This window comes from Juglans regia, chromosome 11, assembly GCF_001411555.2.
Source record: "Juglans regia cultivar Chandler chromosome 11, Walnut 2.0, whole genome shotgun sequence".
In the NCBI taxonomy this organism is placed as follows: domain Eukaryota; kingdom Viridiplantae; phylum Streptophyta; class Magnoliopsida; order Fagales; family Juglandaceae; genus Juglans; species Juglans regia.
In genome coordinates this window covers 6,036,480-6,056,939 of record NC_049911.1, presented here as the reverse complement: position 1 = coordinate 6,056,939, position 20,460 = coordinate 6,036,480, and the positions used below count along the sequence as shown (strand labels likewise).

Genomic DNA, 20,460 nt, shown 5'->3' with positions numbered 1-20,460 from the left:
TCAGAAAGGAGTTAAACGAATACTTCAGAAAAGCTAACTTTCCCTCATTCAGTCGCCATTACCAAATCAAATAATGCAATGATGCTCCTCTCTCATTGACACCTTTTCTATCTAATACCCACTCTTTGCTTTGCTTCTACTGTCTCTCTGTCTCTCTGTCTCTCCCTCTCCTCTTGTAAGGGACGAAGCGGGTTTATTTCTTTGCTCCTCTGGCTGATTTTCTTGGAGAACTGGTTCCCATTCGCGGAATAGCTCCAATGGAAACTGGGTCGACTTCAAAATCCCGAGGTAAGGCTGAGAGAGTGAAGGGTGGTGGTACCACCAGACTTAGTTCTATGCTTCAAAAGATCGAGCCGTTTATGCCAAGAATCGATCACAACCCGAACGAACTGAGATCTTGGGCCAAGAGGACCGGCTTTGTCTCTGATTACTCTGGAGGGACTCAGGCAAGTGCCAGCGAGAAGAATGATAGTGCTTTGTTTGATTTGGAGAAGGGCCTTGATTCTATAAACGGCGGGTCGTCGCCGAAAATAGAGATCGACCCGGTTCTGGGCCGGACAAAGCCCAACCGGGGGATTGAAATCGAACCGGTGGTGAAAAATGAGAGGGATGGAACAGGGAGGGGTGAAGATCAGAGTAGGAGGACTGGGGATGAGGCTAAAGTCGATGAGAGGAAAGTTGGTTCGAATGGAAGTGTGCACCGTAATGGGAATGGGAATGTGAATGGAATTGCGAATGCGAATGGAAATGGCCACGGAAACGAAGTCCCAGCTGTTGCCCCAACGGTTGAGCCAAAGAAAGACGATAGTCTAGCTGAAAGAGATGCGAAACTCGATTTTCCTTATGGTGAAGAACCTGCTCCAGGTGGGTGGCACAGGCCGTCCGGATTGAAATGTGGGCTCAGAGAAAATCCTGGTTTTGGTTAGTTTTGTTTTTCTTGATGTGTGTTTTCCTTTTTGGTATATGGAGCTGCATTTACTGTTTTGGTTGAAATAGTTGTATGTAAATCTCGAGGAAGTTTTGGAGTAAGGCATACATTTGATAATTGATACGATAAAGCAACGAAACAGTAGTTAAAAAAAATGATTTCTTACCAACATTTTGTTGGGATATCAATCCTGATTATAACTTATTGGAGCCAGAACTGGATGTGTTAAGAGCAAGCTACGTTTGCAATCGTAGGAGAATTTTAGCTCAAGCTTTTACCGTGTAGTTCAGAGAAAGCAAAAAATTGTAATTGCTCTTTCAGTCTTTCAGAGTGATTAATGTTATCTCTCTCTCTCTCTCTCTCTCTCTCTCTCTCTCTCTCTCTCTCTCTCTCTCTCTCTCTCTCTCGCTGAACTGTTATTTCCCATTTGAAACCTTAGGAAGATTTGAATTGGGATTCTTGAAATCCTGTTGGTGCTACTTGCTAGAATTTATTACCATTTCCTGATCCTTGGTTGTTTAACTGCAGTACCGTTGATATATTATGGCCTGCAGCACTATCTATCTTTGGCTGGTTCACTAATATTCATCCCCTCTATAATTGTACCAGCCATGGGTGGAACAGATGTAAGCATCCTATGGTTCCTTTAATCTCTAGTCCAATTTAGTAAGGCGATGGTATGCGTTTTTTCATTTATTTCTAAATAAATCATGGCAGAAGGATATCGCTACTGTGATTTCAACAATGCTGCTGGTTTCTGGCGTCACGACAATACTGCACTCCTACTTTGGCACACGACTTCCTTTAGTTCAAGGGAGCTCATATGTATATCTGGCACCAGCATTAGTAATCATGAATGCTCGAGAATATCGTGATCTTACTGAACATGTACGTTTATAAGAATTCTGAAGTGTTTCATTCAATTAGCTTTAAGCTTTTATAGCTTCCCAAGGAATACCTTAGACGGTAAATTCCAGATAAAAGTTTTGCACTTAGAAGACATTTACTTGCCGAAAATTTAAGTTCTTCAAAATTTCCAGGGCACTCTTGAGGATGATAAGTTTTCTGATTGAATGAGAATGACTAGCGTCACTGTGAATTTCTATAGCAGTGAGCCCCTTCTTGCATGTCAAAAGAATCAGTTGAATAGATGTATCTTTGTTTTTCATTTGGATTTCAACTCATCCCTTAGTTTCAATATATTACGAGTGTGTTTGGTTAATGAAATTTTGAGAATATTTGAGAGGTTTTTTGAAAAATTTTGAGATGTGGTTTTTATTGGGTTTTGTTTGAATAATTTTTTCTGAAATATATTTTTGTATTGGTATTTGTGAAAGTGGATGGGTAGAGTTGAAAATTTGTTTGGATATAATTTTTTTAAGGGTATCTTTTGTTTTGGTTTTTGAGAAGTTTTTTTTTTGTCATTTTACTGAAATCTAGGCAACTACTTAGATGAAAACTTAAAATAGTTTTTTTTTTTTTTAGATTGAAAGATGTTTGGTTTGAAGTTGAAAAAACTTTTCAAAAAGTTTTGGAAAAATGTGCTATCCAAACATGGCCTTATGTATTGCAGAAATTCAGGCACATAATGAGGGAACTGCAAGGGGCAATAATCGTTGGTTCAATATTTCAGAGCATTTTGGGATACAGTGGCTTGATGTCCCTTTTTTTAAGGTAAAACAATGGGCTAATTGTAATATCTTGCTTGTGCTTGTCCCAATCTTTGATGCTTCTTTAAAAAGAAGTTTAAAAAAATTTCTAGTAAAAAATTAATCTACTTTCTCGGCTGCATTAGTTCTGCCACTCCCAAGTTCCGTCTTGATGCTATTTATTTCTAGTATCTCTTCTTCTAACCTTTTGGGGTGCAGCGTAGTAGTTAAAAAGTGTGCTTGGAATGAGTTGTTGACTTAGACTTTCTAGGTTTGTTTCCATGTTAGAAGTTCCTGAATTACATAATACGTGATTCTGGTGAATGGGGATCATGTATTTGGGGTTTACTCCCTATAGGTCTTGGTGAGGTTACAAATCGTAAAAAAGTTTCTTTTTTTTTCTACTCCAATTATGGCAATGTAACATATTTCAAACAATAAACTAATAAATAATAATGACAATATAATAGAGCACTACTTACGATGTAGGTTCTAGCATGTTTAGCTTTCTTTTCACAGGGACAGATATCTCAGTCTGTCCATATTCATGTGATGCCTTGTGGTTGCAGCAAATAGCAAATCTGATGAGGAGGAAATCTCCCAGATTATTCATTATTAATTTTCTGCTATATTCCCTTTATTGGGTGCATTGGTAGTTTTTCAAGATTTTAGTCTAGAATTCTTTTTATGTTTTTTTTAAATGTGTCCTCAAGGACTACCAGATCAAGTATCACTGCATTTTGGACTTTGCCAATGTGTGTTCATGTAAATTAGGACATCTTGCAGGTTTATTAACCCAGTTGTGGTGGCACCAACTGTTGCCGCTGTAGGTCTAGCGTTTTTTAGCTATGGCTTCCCAGAAGCTGGTAGTTGTGTGGAAATCAGCATTCCACAGATACTCTTACTTCTTATATTTGCCCTGGTATGTGATTTTTGAGCAGATTAATTTAATTGGTTTAGATTGTCCATTTCTAAGTAGGCCTGTATATTTTGTAGTTCTATACATATATTTGTTCCTGATATGATCTTTTATTTCTTGTCAAGTCATTTAAATGCTTTTGCAAAGTGTTCATGCCAATCACTGTTTCATTTTTGTTGTTTTTTAGTACCTTCGTGGAATATCCATCTTTGGGCATCGTGTATTTCGAATTTATGCGGTATGTTCTTACCTTTCATCATATCATGATATACTGGAGAATATATTTGCAGTTTGTATATTAATGTACCGCGTTTTTACATGTGCTATGGGATATACCAAGTTTGTATAAATGCTATGGATGAGATGAATTAAACAAAAATCGTTGTTTGTCCTTTCCTTTTTCTGTTGAATTGGATCTTTTTTTTTTTATAATTAATAAGAAATTTTATTACCAAGAATAGGCACAGTCCAAGTACACAGTATGTATAATACAAAGGAAATACCTACTACACTCTAGAAAGCAGGAAAACTAAAACAGAAACAGATTCAGTACATTATCAGCATTCCTTACAAAGATCTTAGCCCACAAACTCAAAGTAAAAAAGAAAAAATTCCAAAGATCTTCAAAAGAACGCTCCGTCTTCAAAACATCTCTCATTCCTTTCCAGCCATAGACACCACATTAAACACAAATGAATCATTCTCCATCTGACAGCTACACATTTCCTTGAATCAAAACCACACCAACATGAAAGAAAATCCACAACTTCCTTAGGCATCACCCAAATATAAACCTGTCCGACCAATAACCTCATTCCACAAAGACTTTGCCATCTCACAATGTAAAAAAAGATGATTTACAGATTCACCATCCTTCTTGCACATGACACACCAATCAACTATACACACAAACCACGTTTTCTAAGGTTATCCGTGATCAATAATTTCCCTAGACCAACCACCCAACTGAAGAACGCCACCTTAGTAGGTACCCTCACCCTCAAAATGTTTTTCCAAGGGAGTACATAACCAGAATGACAATTAAGCACCTTATAAAAAGAACTAACTAAAAACCTGAAATTTCCAGCATGGTCCCACAGTAGCTTGTATTCTCTTCCCCGCATCACTTTTGAATTATAAATTCTTCCCAAAAAACCTGAAACAACATTCCACTTCCCAGTCATTTGCATCTCTAATAAAGTCAACATTCCATAGAATATTATTATCCATACACTGAAGATAATCTGCCACAGCAACATTTTGATCCCTTGCAATCCTATAAATAGATGGAAAATCTGATTCAAGAGCTCCTCGCACCAAATCTCATGTCAAAAGAGAATCCTCTTCCCTTCCCCCACCTTAAATTTAATATGTTTAGAAAAATTCCCCCCAACCTTTCCTAATAAACTTCCATAAACTCACCCCATACGCTCCTCTAACTTCATTAGAACACCAATTCCCCCAGCCACTCCCATATTTAGCAGCAACAACATTCTTCCATAAAGCATCTCTCTCTTCATGATATCGCCAAAGCCATTTTCCAATGAGTGTTTTATTAAACAATCTCAAATTTCTCACCCCCAATCCTTCACAAGAAACCAGCTAACAAACCTTGTTCTAACTAACCAAATGAAACTTCTTTTTCTCCCATATTCCTCCCCATAAGAAATTACGATAAATTTTCTCAATTCTTCTAGCAACCCCAGCCGGCAAAGGGAAAAGTAAAAGAAAATACGTATGAAGATTAGATAACGTACTCTTTATCAAAGTATTTCTTCCCCCTTCAGACAAATATAACTTTTTCCATCCTGCCAACCTTCTCTTGATCTTCTCAATCACCCCATGCCATGTCAAAACAGATTTGTGAGAAGCACCCAAGGGAAGACCAAGATACTTAAGAAATCTTACACTTCAAAATATTAGCCAAATCTGAAATATTGCCTACGGCACCCACAGGTACAATTCCAGACTTGTTTAGGTTAATCCTGTGGCTCGAGACAGCTTCAAAACATAACAACATGGCTCTCAAAGTTCGAATATGTTCTTGGTTGGGCTCACTAAAAATCAAGTGTCATTGGCAAAAAGAAGATGAGATAATTTAGTGCTATTCCGTTCCTCATTTCCCACCTCAAAGCCCGACAAGTACCTCCCTTCCACCGCCGCTTCCAACATTCTACTCAATGCATCCATGACAAGGATAAAAAGAAAAGGAGATAGCGGATCACCTTGTCTCAAACCACGTGAACTATTAAAAAACCCAACCAGGATGTCATTCACCAAAATGGAAATTCTCGACATCGAAATGCAATGTTGAATTGGATCTTTATTATAGGATTGTAACTTAGATCTATACCATGGTCCCCAACAGAAAGAGAATCCGGTCTTTGGCTAAAAACCACTGTGTAACACCCATATTGAGCATGAATGGGATCCACATTTCCTGGTAGGGAGAAATTTTTGCAGTTTATAATGAGTCAAAGGAGCTCCAAATGTAACCTTGACCAGTCCTTTTGGAATATAGGTGACTTAGATTTTCTTTTCTAATGTTGAATATAACCTTGCTAGTCCAAATGTTGAAATCTATGTTAACCAATCTTTCGGAATTTCCTTTTCTAATTATTGAATGTCATTAACTTAGGTGCATTTAACATGGATTTCTTTATTGATTCTGCATAATCTTGGTTCTGGATGGTTAATAATTCAATCCACTTTATAGATAATCATTTTCATTAGTTGCTATTTTTTACCTTAATTATTAATGGTTGTCTGCAATGGTTCTTGTTTCAACCTTGCCCAGCTTATCAATTGAACTCACATTATTCCTCCTTTTGGGTGCGGCCTCAAATCCTGATCCATCAATCTATCTATATTAAAAATTCATTCTTGCTCACCATCAGCCTCACCTTCCTTACAGAACTTCCAGCTGATGCTTCAATCCAACTGAGATGAAACCTAGCACTTCATGCAATCACCTTATATCTGAAAGCGACCTTTTATATGTTTGGTTAGCACACTTGCTACGTGTAAGCTGGGAAGTGCCAAATGTTAAGTCCAATCTGGCATAGCAATCTACAAAATAATGGGCAATATCTTTGAGGCCAAACAAAGACTAACCTCATTTGTTTTCAGTAAACTTCTCAACTCATCTCATCTCATCTAATCATTACAACTTTCCCAAATTCTCATATAAAATAAAATTAACAATTCAACTTTTTTAAATTCCAAAACAAAAATAATATTAAAAAAATATATTCTAATAATATTTTATTCAATTTTCAACTTTTATCTCAACTCATCTCATCTTATCTGCAAAAACAAACGAGGTAGAAAGGATTTGAATTTTTTTTTGTTTCCTTAACATGAAAGGAATAGGAATTGTAGGGTTGAATTTGGTAAACCTAGCCCAACGGCAATTGAAATTTAGAGCCTGTATATAAGGATTGTTTCTATAGGTTTGATGGCTTTGGTGCAAGCTCCAAGTGGGGCTTTAGCCCGAGATGGTAAATTCTTATGGTTTAACTACACCAAGAGAATTAAAGAAAAATAAATATTTTTATAAATATTCTTTTGTGAGAATGTGAGGCATTGGATGTATCAGGGTTTACTTACCCCAAAATTAAGGAAAAAAAAAAACAGTATTATAGGGTTTAGGGTTTGAATGTTTCTCACCATCTTTTGTATTCCTTTTTGTGTTAGTTGGTATCTTCTTAACCATCTCCGCCTGTGGATTTAAGCTTTCAATCTGAACTATTAAACTCTTAGTGCCCTGTGCGATTGCTTTATTTTATTCTTCTGCTCTACATTTCTGATCCAAAAATCTGAATTTATACCTACAAGTTGGTATTAGAGCTTCCATTGGCACAACACATTCTACCTGACAATTTGTGGGTCCACATCATGGGGACAATTTTAAATACAGTACGCAAAACCTATCCAGGCCATGTTTCCAATAGCAGCCTAAAACTTCTTCATTTCCTTTTTGTTGTTGGTTTTAGTAGATGAGGTACTACAAACGTGATTTGTGATTACAAGTATTGCTGTATTAATCATACTGAAATATCTAAAAACTTTGCAGGTTCCACTGAGCATTATGATTATATGGACATATGCATTCTTTTTGACAGCAGGAGGAGCATACAATTACAAAGGCTGCAGTCCTGACATACCCAGTTCCAACATCTTAATTGATGCGTGTAGAAAGCATGCATACACCATGAAGCATTGCAGAACTGATGTTTCAAATGCATGGAGAGCTGCTGCGTGGGTTAGAATCCCCTACCCTTTGCAGTGGGGTATTCCCATCTTCCATTTAAGGACTTCCTTGATCATGATCATAGTGTCACTGGTTGCGTCAGTGGATTCGGTTAGTTGCTCGTAATACCAATGCACTAAAAAAAAACAAAAAGGAAAATGTCTTGTTTATATCTTTTGGTGGTTGATGGGGAGATGGGAGAACAGCATATTTTCTGCAATCCTCCCAGCTGAGAATTGTGCTACTTTTTGAATTATAAGCCCTCTCTTTTAGGGGGAATTTGCAAGTGCCTACTTTTGGCATTGACTTCCTGCAGTCAAGAAACTTTCATGACTTCATTTATGGAAGCAAGTGGAATAACATGAGAAGTCCCAGTTCATATGTTTAAATAATTTGGTTTTTTTTTTATCACTTAAGAGCACTAAATAAACATAGAGATAGAATTATGAGTGTGGCACTGATGCAAATTGTGCAACAACCAAACCAGGTGGGAACATATCACTCTGCTTCTGTGCGGGTTAATTCCAAGCCTCCATCTCCAGGAATTGTGAGTAGAGGAATTGCAATGGAGGGCTTCTGCAGTATATTGGCTGGACTTTGGGGTTCGGGAACTGGATCAACAACCTTGACAGAAAATGTCCATACCATTGACATAACAAAGGTGGCAAGTCGAAGGGCGGTCGAAGTTGGGGCAGTTTTCTTGATCCTCTTCTCGTTCGTAGGTAAGCCAAATTAATGATTGAGGCCGAAATCCTTCTGCAGGTGTACCTTCATGAGGCCTACAGATTGGCATGTTATGTATATGGGTATGTGGTTGATACCCGAATCAAGAGAGACCAGAACACATCCAAGCCAATCTGTCAGGTTTGATACCTGAGATCAAATATGAGTTTTCATCTGCAGATTGGATTCAATATTTTAAGCATCCTTTCTGTTGACAAATGTAGCTTGCTTATTATCACGCCCAGGTGGTTAATTTCTTTTCTAGTTTTAATTTAGGTTGATAGTTTTTATTTCCTCACTTGTATTTGATAGGAAAAGTGGGTGCAATTCTTGCCTCTATACCACAGGCATTGGCTGCTTCTGTACTGTGCTTCATGTGGGCCCTTATTGTGGCATTGGGTCTTTCCACTTTGCAGTATAGCCAAACAGCAAGTTTTAGAAACATTACCGTAGTTGGTGTGTCATTGTTCCTTGGGTTATCCATTCCGGCCTATTTCCAGCAGTATCAACCGGAATCCAGCTTGATACTGCCAAGTTATTTTGTTCCTTATGCAGCTGCTTCAAGTGGACCAGTCTACACCGGCAGTAAACAAGTAAGTTGGTCTTTCTTTTTTGCTTTTAATTGAGTTAAATGCTTTTGTATTTTGAGTGTAGCCAATCGAGTCAGCCAATCTGTCAGAACTCTCTCAGTAGAACTCTCTCAAGAGTGATTATCTGAATGAAAGCTATCTTCGAATTTCTAGAATTACTTCGAATAAATAAGTTCATGAGTTTCAAAGGACTAACATCAAGTATATTAATGGCATGACTTTTCACGACTTCCTTATATCACTAAACTAGCATGCATAGGCGATGCACTTGTATATGTTCTGTAGGGCCTTTATCTATTTTATGATTAATAAAATTTTGTTTACCAATAAAGAACATCAAGTATACCATTCATACGAGAAACTTCCATGCTGACTTGATATTGATTTAGTCTGGCATCAGGAATTACCAAAAAGAGGTTCTTCTAATGATTGATCAGACTTTTTGCTCCAAAAAGAACCTCTCATTTTTAAAGACTTTTACCATGCATCTATGTAAAGATCTTTTCTTCAGGAAATCGTTTATTTTATCTAAGAATGTAATTTTTCATCTTTCCTTGTGAGAAATAAGAGCTGATCTGTCATGTTCCTCATTGGTTATGTTTCAGCTCGATTTTGCATTAAATGCAATTTTGTCATTGAACATGGTGGTGACGCTTCTTGTGGCATTTGTACTGGACAACACTGTCCCAGGCAGCCGTCAAGAAAGGGGGGTATACATATGGTCAAGGGCTGAAGAAATTGCAAATGACCCATCACTTCTCTCAGACTATGCTCTTCCAAGAAAAGTTGCCAAGTGCTTTTACTGGGCAAGATGTTTGGGAGTGTGATGATTGGCATCCAATAGCTTTAGCAGCAGTCAACTAGTAGGGAAATTGCTCTGCCTGGAGACCACTTCCTAGAATTTTCTTTGGGTTGGTGAAGCAGTGATCTTAGTATAACAAAGCTGGAACCAGAAAATAGGATGGTTCTATATACATATCAATAGATTCTGTTGTAATTGAGACAAACATGATTGACTGCTAAATCATTATATCAATAGTCAAAAACATTCTTTCAAATACTTTTCATGGAAAATACTATCAATTGTCTCTCTCTCTCTCTCTTCCTATTGATTAAGAGTAGAAAACTACTGTACAATATATCCACAAGAGGAAAACGGAAAAGAAAATCAAGAAGCTGAATTCACACTACTTGTTTGAGCAATTTACAGGAGACAATTTAATTAATGTGCTATGGAGGCTGCTGTTGATCTCTTACTTTGCCAATCCTGAATGAGTGAACGAAGGGTGTGATTAGGGATGACCTTTGTGTGCTTGAGGCGTAAGTTTGTCGTGGGAGAGGTGTCATGCCCCGTTTCTACCCATTCCTCTATGGCTTCTAGCTCGTATGAAAATCCATCTGCTGCAACGTGTGGGTTCTTCATTATATCCTGCACCAAAATTATGGACATAAGACAACAAAATATATAAAAATAAATGAATTTATTAAAAAATAAATGAATTTATTAAAAAAAAAATAAATAAATTATTAAACATCACTTTTTTCTGATAAAATAAATAGAAAAATGATAATTGCAGTCGTGAGCGTGCAACCGCCACGAATCACTTTGAAAAAGATGATTAAATATAGAACTCACATGAAAAATAATAATTTTTAATAGTGAATCCTACTCTTTTTCAAAACGACTGCACAACATTTACATATTTCACAACTGTAGATAGAATTACTCAAATAAGTATAATCATTGCCACCATGAAAGTGGGCCCAAAATCTGACCCAACTTCTGAGCCTATTTTGTCATGTGTTCAAAACTGGCGTGGAAAATGGTTGAGGGCCCAAACCTGAAATATGGGGCAGATGAAAACTTTGGGCACATCGCATGAGTCTGCTTCATCAACATCTCCATTGATAAATGTGTCAGATCCTCCTCTTTTCATTGCATCCTCCGCCTTATTCTTAATCTTATTCAGCTCTTCCATTACCCTGGTGATGCTCAGGTCTGCGTTGGGCTCACTGTTAATGGACGAACACCTTATCGCTAAGCCCGCAAATTCCTCCGCTAAATCTAATGGCCAATCTCCCGCGGTCTCATCCAGGACCTGGGCCAAGGCTTCCCTATCCCTAGTCATTGCCTCTTCCACCAGCCCGGCCCATTTTCTCCCGGTCAAAAGATGTAGCATTACAGACCCAAAAGCACAAATATCCAACCGCAAGCCACATTCATCATGGGCTTGTGAGAGCCCATAACCACTGATCTTTGCGACATGATTGCGATCTAGGAGGATGTTGGACAAGGCAAGGCAGCCATGAACCATCGGCACGGGCTTTGCCATGTGGAGGAAACCCAGGCCCGAACAAACATGGGTCGCAATGCGGACACGGTCCAGCCAATGAAGGGCCCGGTTTCTTTTCCTAGAGCTTCTGTCAGAGGAAGATAACACATCCCTTAAGCTACCATTGTGCATGTATTCAAAGACAATGCATTTTAGGTCGGAGCATAAGCCAACCATGGCCACCAAGTGTGGGTGTCGAATTTGGCCAAGTTCATCCACCTGCATTAAAGTGAGTTAGTTTTCAGTTTGATCCATGAATCATGTGAAAATCATTAAGGTAAAAGAGAAATGTTATGCGTCAGCCACTATTTACTCACTACCCAAATTAAGCCTAAGGATTGAAAAGTGCTTAGAAAGAAAAAGAAAAGTGTAAAAAAAAAATCAGTTTTAATAGTTTAAAATACCAAATGCAAAATAGTGAAAATTGTAGTTTTTTTTTTTTCCTCATTAAATTAAAAACTCATGTTCTTTTCCAGGCCAACAGGATATTAAAGAAGATAAGTATTAGGTCTATGCAGAGATTTTATAAAAATTAAATTTATATGCTGGCATGACTTAAAATATTACGTTAGAATATTTATTTTATTAGAAATAATAATTTATAATCTAACGTATCATATCAAGTCACGAAAAATAAACCTATAAATTGATATAACTTAATATAATACGTTAGATTGTAAAATTATTTTTATTATAAAATAGATATAACGTATCATATAAAATTATTATATAAATTTCTAAATTTTCTTTTATAAAATCTATTCGTGGATGGATGGATGGATGTTATCTTTTTGTAAATACATGTGTATACTAAACATTTCTAATGAAACAAGGCCTAAAAAGACACGTTTGTTTTAGTTACCTTAGCTTGGAAAGCTTCTTGGGATAGCTGCCCGATTGAACTCAGAACTTTGATCGCAACTGCGCCATGCTTCATGCGCCCTCTATACACATTCGTCCAATCCCCACCAGATTTCAATCTCTTGCTCTCCGAAAAGTTATCAGTGGCTAATCTGATCTCCTCCGCACTGTACTCTCTGTAACCACAGCTCATTTCATTAAGCTTCGAAAGCATTCCAATGGCGTCTTTTTCTCTGCAGAATTCGATCCTCCTATTGAACACATCTCTTTGTCTCCGCAACTCCTCGATATCCCTCACCATCTCTGCCCTTGTCAGCACTGCCTTTTCGAGCTGGACCTCGGCTTGTGACTTCGCAATTGTTGAAATCTGGAGTTTTTCGGACAGCTCGGTTTGGAGTTCTAACAATGAACTTAGCCTGCTCTTGCTTTCTTCAATGTCGATGATTACTTCGTTCATTTGTTCCTTTTCTGCGTTTAATTCTTTCTCCAACTCCGATCGATTTTTTACCTCCTCTTTTATAGAAGTTTCAAGTTCTTCAGCCTGCATCAAAAATGAAAAATTTCTGAGGAACCAAACAGAAAAAGCACTGATCATAAAATACAAAACTAACGAGGTTGCATTAATTATTACCCGTTGAATGCATAAAGAAATGACCCATCCAGCTTTTGCATGCCTTTCAACGTTCTCCTTGGCTTCTTTTCTCTTCAACTCAATTTCCTGCTGAGCTTCATTAATTTTACTTCTTAAAGATTCGATCTTTTCTGCAAGGCTCTGATGAAATACCAAGATGAATTACAAAATCAGTATATATTGCTCATTGAGACTGACAATAGGAAGAGACAGAACATGGAAACCCACTTTCTGGGGACAGGAAAATTAAGGCACATTAAAATGTGTTAGGTGTAAATCTATTAAATACCATCAAGAGTCTGGTCCACCTATGAGGAGACTCGGGTCTATATGTGACGAGAGTGTTAAAATATAAAATAATTAATAAAATTTAAAATGATAATTGATAATTTCACCAAATCAAGCATCCAAACACATCCTGTCATGATTATCGTACTATCACTATCTTTTCGACGAGAGAGACAAAAGAAGGATAAGGAAAGCGAAAATGGGTGGGTGAACAAAAACAGCTGCTCCATGTCCAAACCATAACAAAAACAATTATTTTTACAACTTACCAGAATAAACAGTTTTAATTACAGCCACATGTTGCGAAAAGAAAATATCTATGAAGTTTTTAGTTACCATGTGGGAATCGTTGTTCCCGGACTCAGCTGCATGGCTCGTTATGATCTGGAAACTGTCATTCTCCTGGGGAAGATCATCTACATCCAAATCTGAAGACAGCAACTGCTGGAGATAACTCTCAATTTCTTGGACATGAATTTCCCACTGATTTTGTGATTTGGGTGAATTCGAATTTACTGAGGAATTACTGGATGAGTGACAAGAGTTTCTTTCTGGGGTATTTGTTTGGTCGGAAAACATTTTCCCGACCCATTTTTTGAGAGAAGCCTTGTTATCTCTCCTTCGTGCAACTCTAACCCCTTGATCATCCTCCATGATTCTTTCTTCTTTTTGATCTTTGAGGAACACCTGCTTTCCTCCACAGATAATGTAAAACTCACAAAAATGGGGCTTGTGCTGATGAATGTAAAATGACCCACTAATCGTGCCCTTTGATTTCCTATAGAGGTCAAACCAAAAAAGAAAAAATAAATAAAAATAAACCAAGGTTTAAGCTAAGATACAAAAATAGATCATAGATGATTGATATATCCAATCAAGGCAGATAAAATGAAGCAGATTCAGCAATTGAAAGGAAAAATGCATCATACCACGAGGAGGACTTCATGAATGTGGACCCCATGACTAGTTTGTTTATTTGGAGGCGAGAAATCAAATCTACAATGAGTTTCTGAACAGGCTCATCGTGTTTCTCGACTTTCAATATCTCAGCCTTCACCTACGAATTACGAAAGGAAAATTTCTGAAAACTGTTGGAGGTGTGAATTAATATATAGCAATAAGATACAAAATCTCAGAAAGCCATGAGAATATATATATCGATCAGAGAAGCAAAACATGAAGAATGATACCTTTCCGCAGAAAGTGATATACTTGGAAAGCAGCTTGTCAATCTTTTCTTGCTCATATTTCCTAAGAACTTCCAGTTTCTCTTCACTCACAACACTTGCAGGGAGCTTCCCGACTGAAACATGAGAAACACGAAACTAAGAAAAACCCATCTCAAACTCGTGGAAAACTGAAATAAAACTGTGAAAACTTACATGGGGTGTAAACAAAATCGGCAGAAATGTTGTAAGTGACATGGAGAATGACTATGGAGATTGGACGAGAATTCCATTTCCCAAGCGTCCACTCCAAGGTCTTGAACCCATCTTGCAGATCATTTCCAATAGCAACGTAGATTTTCTCTGCCTGAGCATCCATTTGACCACCACCAAATCAGTACTACTCTGACTCCTTTTTCTGATTTATGGAAACAAAGAAGAAGATTAATTGACTTTAGTTATACATGGAGTTTAGCAAAGTTCCGGCGAGACCCAACACCAGAAAAGGACTGGAAATTTTTAGTTGGGTAAGCAAATCCAAATCCAAATCCTGTGGAAGGATTTGTGAAAAATCTGTCAGAAAGTGAACAAGAGAAGGTTGCCCCGCGGATTGCGTTGTTTTCAAAGGTAATATCTTTTTGTAGATCTCAAAGGGCTTTTTTTGTTCCTCTTTGGACGGCCACGTTTGGACTTTTGTGAATGCCTTGGCGAGCATGGCAAGGTTGGGTCGTCCTCGTTTGTTTTCGCTTTCCAGGAAATGCCTTTTTCCCATCCAAACAGGCTACTCTATAGAAAATTATCACGTAGTCCCGAAACATAATTCATATTTCATATACTATTTTTATTATAAAAATTTTTAATTTATAAAGAAATTTTTATAAAAGTAAAATTATTATCTAATTTGGTTTTACGTGATATATGAAGTTATAAAATATTTTTATTATAAAATAAATTTAATCTTTTATATCAAACTAATTAATATGTAAGTTTACTTTTATAAAATTTTTGTATATATTTATGACTTATCATTGCAATATAGATATTACAAAAATAAGTTTACAAAATAATGTAACTTTATATGATATGTCAAGTTTACGTTATAACTAAACGTGGTTTACAATCCGATATATTATATCAAGTAATATTAGTTTATAAGTTTCCTTTCGTAAGATTTATGTATGGACAAAACATTTCTCAACTAAAATTGTCTATTTAAGCATAAATTTTAATTAACATGAGATTAACATATTAAGATAGTAGTGTTAGGTGTAGTATTAGAGTATGCAATATTTGCGCACTTCCTTTGAAAATTGTAGAGTTTATAAGAGATTTGAACATGTTTATGTTTTATTAAAAAAGTCACACATTGTATTACAAGAGGAAACCTATTTATACAAATCTAATGTTTACACAAAAGGCAATAATTGATTTGCTGTGCTGCACAAGATTACACTTGGCTAAAGTTTAGGAGATGAATAGATTTCACTCCATGAAGCTTGCATATCTGAGATCACGGTCTAGTGATTGGTGGGATTGATATGTTCATCTATTACGCCCCTGCAAGATGGTGCTCCCGTTGGCGACACCAATCTTGGAGCGCAGAAGTTGAAATCGTTGGCGTGATAAGGCTTTGATCATTAAGTCAGCTAGCTGATCATGAGTTGAAACATGAGCTACCTGAACCAATCCCTTGCTCACATAATCCCGCATAAAATGTAAATCTATGGCAATATGTTTCATTCGAGAGTGAAGTACTAGATTTAAGCTTAGTTGTGTGGCTCCTATATTATCATATAGAAGCTTTGGTGGAAACAAGATTTTAACGCCAAGTTCATGGAAGAGTGATTGAAGCCATGCAAGTTCAGACGTGGCACTGGCGAGGGCCCTGTATTCCGCTTCAGTTGAGGAGCGAGCCACATCTCGTTGTTTCCAAGTGCACCAAGATATAGGATTAGGACCAAGGAAGATGATGTACGTAGAGGTAGACGTGCAATCATCAGCGTTCCCTACCCAGTCTGCATTAGAGTAAACGAGGAGCTGTTGATCGTTTAAGGTGAATCCCATGATAGATATTGTTCTTGAGATAATAGAGTAACCGTTTGATAGCAACCCAGTGAGTTTCAGATGGGCAGTGCATGAATTGAGCAAGTTTATTCACCGGGAAAGCAATATCGGGGCGAGTTAGTGCTAGGTACGGAAGAGAACCGATAACATGCCTATAGGTGGTGCTATCAACGAGACTTGAACCATCATGAAGATGAAGACGTCTTGAAGGGGCTAGGGGGTAGTGACATCTTTAGCACCATCCACTCGAGTTTTGAGCAAAAGATCCAGCACGTACTTGTGTTGTGAGAGAAAGAGCCCGAGCGAAGTAGGGATACCTCAATGCCCAGAAAAAAAAAAAAAAAATGAAGAGGCCCAAGGTCTTTTAGAGAGAATCGAGAGCCAAGCTGCTTGATGACTATAGAGATGAACACAGAATCATTGCCAGTGAGGATTAAATCATCAACATAAATAAGAAAGTATGCAGCAGTTCTGTGATTAGTGTAGATAAACAATGAGTGATCCGAGGCAGACTTCACAAAACCAATGCCGTAGAGACAGTCATGAAGAACATGATACCAGGCCCTTGGGGCTTGTTTCAGTCCATAGATGAATTTCTGAAGATAACAAACATGCTGAGGATGGGAGGTATCAATAAATCATGTTGGTTGTGCCATGAACACATCCTCGGTGAGGGTGTCGTGAAGAAAGTTGTTGTTAATGTCAAGTTGTTGGATAGACCAACCTTTCATCACAGCAAGAGATAGGATGATCTAAATGGTAGCAGGCTTCACGACGGGGGAGAATGTTTCTGTAAAGTCGAGCCCAGGTCGCTAATGAAATCCTTTGGCGACGAGATGAACTTTGTATCGATCAACGGACCCTTCAGGCTTACGTTTGATACGGAACACCCATTTGGAGCCAACCAAGTTCTGATGGGATGCAGCAGGAACCAGCTTCCATGTGCCATGGCGAACAAGTGCTGTAAATTCCTCACGCATAGCTTGACGCCAGTACAGGTCTTTAAGAGCTTTATGAACACTAGTGGGCTCTAAGGATGGTGGTAACACATGCTTTGTAGTCAGAAATAGGCGCTAGGGTTTGTAAATATTGTTCATGGACCGTGTGACCACGCGCAAAGATTGAAGGGGCCTGGCTTCAGCAACCCGTTCAAAGGAGGAAATAATAGGAGCTTGGGATGCTGGAGCATGCTCAGATGGATGCGAATCAGGGGAAACATTAATATAAGGTTGTGACAGCACCTATTGAGTAGCTTCATCCAATAGAGGACCTGAGGAGGCCTGACCACCTGATGATTGCTTTGACATATCTAGCATAAGGCGATCAAGAGTTAGGAGCTGAGGTGAGGGGGACACAGGTTGAGAGGAGAGGGAAGGAGAAGACATTAAAGTGTGAGGAAAAATAGTTTCGTCAAAGCGAACATGGCGAGATAAAAAAATGTGATTAGTGATTGGATCAAGACACTTATACGCACTTTGAGAGGTGAAGTATCCAACAAAGATGCATGAACAGAATTTTGGATCCAACTTATGTTGCGAATACGGTTTGAGTTATGGGAAACATTGACAGCCAAATACCCGAAGCTTGAGATAATTGGGACTAGATCGAAATAGAACTTCAAAAGGTGAGTGGAGAGAATGCAATGGGGTTGGCATACGGTTGATTAAATAGACCGCAGTCTGAAAGGCCAAATTCCACTATGAAAGGGGGAGCTAAGCACGGTAGAGTAATGTCATTCCTGTCTCAACTATATGTCAGTGACGGCGTTCAACCACTCCATTTTGTTCTGGAGTGTGTGGAGAAGTTGTGAGATGAAAAATACCATGTTGGCTAAGATAGTCTTTAAGTGCGAAACTCACCCTCGTTATCTGAGTACATATATTTAAGGGGTAAGGAAAATTGTTCCTCAAGAATTGCCTCGAATTGAGGAAAAATGGTGGAGACTTTAGATTTTTGTTTCATAGGAAAGTACTAGCAATATTTCGTAAAATGATCAACAAATAAAATATAGTAGCGGTAGCCTTCAATAGATGTATGTGGAGTTGGACCCCAAACATCTGTGAACATATACTCAAGAGGTGAGGAACTGGAAATTCTGAAGACACACATTCAGTGGTCAAGGCTTCCTTCGTAGCACCAACATTGCAAGATGAAGCTGGAATTGTGTAGATGCCATTATCACATTTGCCTTGCATTAGTGTCGCCCTTGAAGTCAGATCATTCACAAAAAAAAAATGGAAGGGGTGAAATTCAATAACAAGATTGTTAGTCTTGGTGAATTCATGAATTAAGATTAAATTCTTGTGAATGGCAGGTACACAAAGAGTGTTGGTTAAAGCAATGGTTCGAGTAGGAAGCCAAAAGTTCACAGTACCAACATGAGAAATTGCCAAACCTGATCCGTCCCTAATGATGACCTCGTTAGTACCATTGTACTCGAAGTGGACGGATAGCTTGGACATATCAAAGGTGATATGATGAGAGGCACCAGAGTCAACCACCCATGGTTTTTCTATGGAAGTAGCATCACCATTAGCATTGGGAGAGGTTGGGTTCCATAATTTCTTACATTGGCGAGCTGTGTGACCAGTTATAGCACATAATTGATAGATCACGGAGGGTTTGGTGGAAGACTGAGAAATGTTTTGTGATTGGGAAGAACGTAGATTGGTCTGAGAGGTGTTGTTCTTGTGAGCTTTGCCTCGATGAGATGAGGTTTGAGGGGCCTTTTTCTGGTGGTAGTTGGTTGTTGCAATAGTGGTTTGCTGCAACATCTCAAGGCATTTGAGATAAGTTTCATGACTGACTAGCAAATCATGGAGTTCTTTGAACGTGAAGGGAGTCTCTCTGGTTCGAATTGGAGCAGCGATGTCACGAAATTCAGATCCTAAGCCATTAAGGATGTAGAGCATGAGATCATCATTTGTGAGGGGAGAATCCACCAATGCCAGTTCATCAGCAGTGCATTTGACTTGTTGGAGGTATTCAGTGATGTTGTTGGAACCACGATTCAAGGAATTAAGTTGATCCTTGAGTTGCATGATTCTCGTGCGAGAGCGATTTGCATAAAGACGGGTTAGTTTAAGCCAGGCCTCTCTTGAAGTGCCAGAGGCAGCAATCAAGGGCATAATACTTTCTAACACCAAGGCAAAAATGCAATTGAGCAAGAGTTTGTCTTGACAGATCGAGCGACTACGAGCAGCAATAGCATCAGCAGTTGGGTTAGTCCCAAGCATAGGACATGGATGGGATCCATTAATAAAACCCTGAAGGTCATACCCAATGACAAGGGAGTCAAACTGAGCATGCCATGCAAGAAAGTTGGAGGATGTCAGCTTGTAGAGCAGCTGATTATGGGCGTTGATGGCAATGATAGTATTTTCTAGTGGATGAGTGGAAGTGTTGGAGTTGGTGAAGAGGTAGGTGACTAAGACATAGTGGAAGCAAGAGGATCAAACTTGTTTGAGATAGAGGTCTTGTGATACCATATAAGAGATTTGAACACGTTTGTGTTTTATTAAAAAAAGTCACTCATTGTATTACAAGAGGAAAGCTATTTATACAAATTTAATGTTTACACAAAAGGCAGTAATTGATTTGCTCTGTTGTACAAGATTACACTATTCTAAAGTTTAGGTGCTCTGCTGTACAAGATGACACTAGGCTAAAGTTTAAGAGATGAATATATTTCACTCCATGAAGCTTGCATATTTGAGATCACGGTCGAGTGATTGGTGGGATTGATATGTTCATCTATTAGAGTCGTATGAATCCTAAATTTTTCTTAAAGAAAGTGTACAAGACTCACACATTTTAGGACTATATAAATCATTTTCATAGAATAAGAATAAAAAATGTCATTATTCTAAGTATATCTAATAATTTTTATAAAGTTTTACTACTCATCACTCTCACATATTACACTTATTTTTTTTGTTTTATTCTTATTAAACTAATTGAATTATTCTACTCATCCTTCATCTAGCATACATTTAATAAGAAAAAAAAATAAAAAATGATATATAATGTCTGGAAATGATTAATAAAATTTTTCAT

At 37.9% G+C, this 20,460-nt stretch overlaps 2 protein-coding genes across 2 annotated transcripts; one reads left to right on the top strand and one right to left on the bottom strand.

Moving 5' to 3' along the window:
• LOC108990651 (nucleobase-ascorbate transporter 11-like) lies at positions 1-10,121 on the top strand. Its single transcript, XM_018964669.2, has 10 exons — positions 1-921; positions 1,457-1,554; positions 1,646-1,816; positions 2,502-2,602; positions 3,364-3,499; positions 3,684-3,734; positions 7,572-7,859; positions 8,236-8,470; positions 8,784-9,064; positions 9,667-10,121. The coding sequence occupies exons 1-10, from the start codon at positions 258-260 to the stop codon at positions 9,886-9,888; spliced, it is 2,247 nt and encodes a 748-aa protein (XP_018820214.1). The 5' UTR covers positions 1-257; the 3' UTR covers positions 9,889-10,121.
• On the bottom strand, positions 10,074-15,057 carry LOC108990650 (putative U-box domain-containing protein 50). Its single transcript, XM_018964668.2, has 8 exons — positions 14,557-15,057; positions 14,365-14,477; positions 14,104-14,231; positions 13,511-13,952; positions 12,887-13,027; positions 12,257-12,796; positions 10,903-11,613; positions 10,074-10,490 (listed from the first exon to the last, which is right to left on the bottom strand). The coding sequence occupies exons 1-8, from the start codon at positions 14,717-14,719 to the stop codon at positions 10,284-10,286; spliced, it is 2,445 nt and encodes an 814-aa protein (XP_018820213.1). The 5' UTR covers positions 14,720-15,057; the 3' UTR covers positions 10,074-10,283.
• Between the last annotated feature and the right edge of the window lie 5,403 nt (positions 15,058-20,460).

Excerpts from the sequence above, each read along its gene's own strand:
- LOC108990651 (XM_018964669.2), top strand. The coding sequence starts at position 258 with ATGGAAACTGGGTCGACTTCAAAATCCCGAGGTAAGGCTGAGAGAGTG. Across the intron at positions 922-1,456 it reads CAGAGAAAATCCTGGTTTTG|TACCGTTGATATATTATGGC; the intron begins GTTAGTTTTGTT and ends GTTTAACTGCAG. Across the intron at positions 1,555-1,645 it reads CAGCCATGGGTGGAACAGAT|AAGGATATCGCTACTGTGAT; the intron begins GTAAGCATCCTA and ends AAATCATGGCAG.
- LOC108990650 (XM_018964668.2), bottom strand. The coding sequence starts at position 14,719 with ATGGATGCTCAGGCAGAGAAAATCTACGTTGCTATTGGAAATGATCTG. Across the intron at positions 13,028-13,510 it reads GGAACAACGATTCCCACATG|AGCCTTGCAGAAAAGATCGA; the intron begins GTAACTAAAAAC and ends GTATTTCATCAG. Across the intron at positions 12,797-12,886 it reads TTTCTTTATGCATTCAACGG|GCTGAAGAACTTGAAACTTC; the intron begins GTAATAATTAAT and ends TTTTTGATGCAG.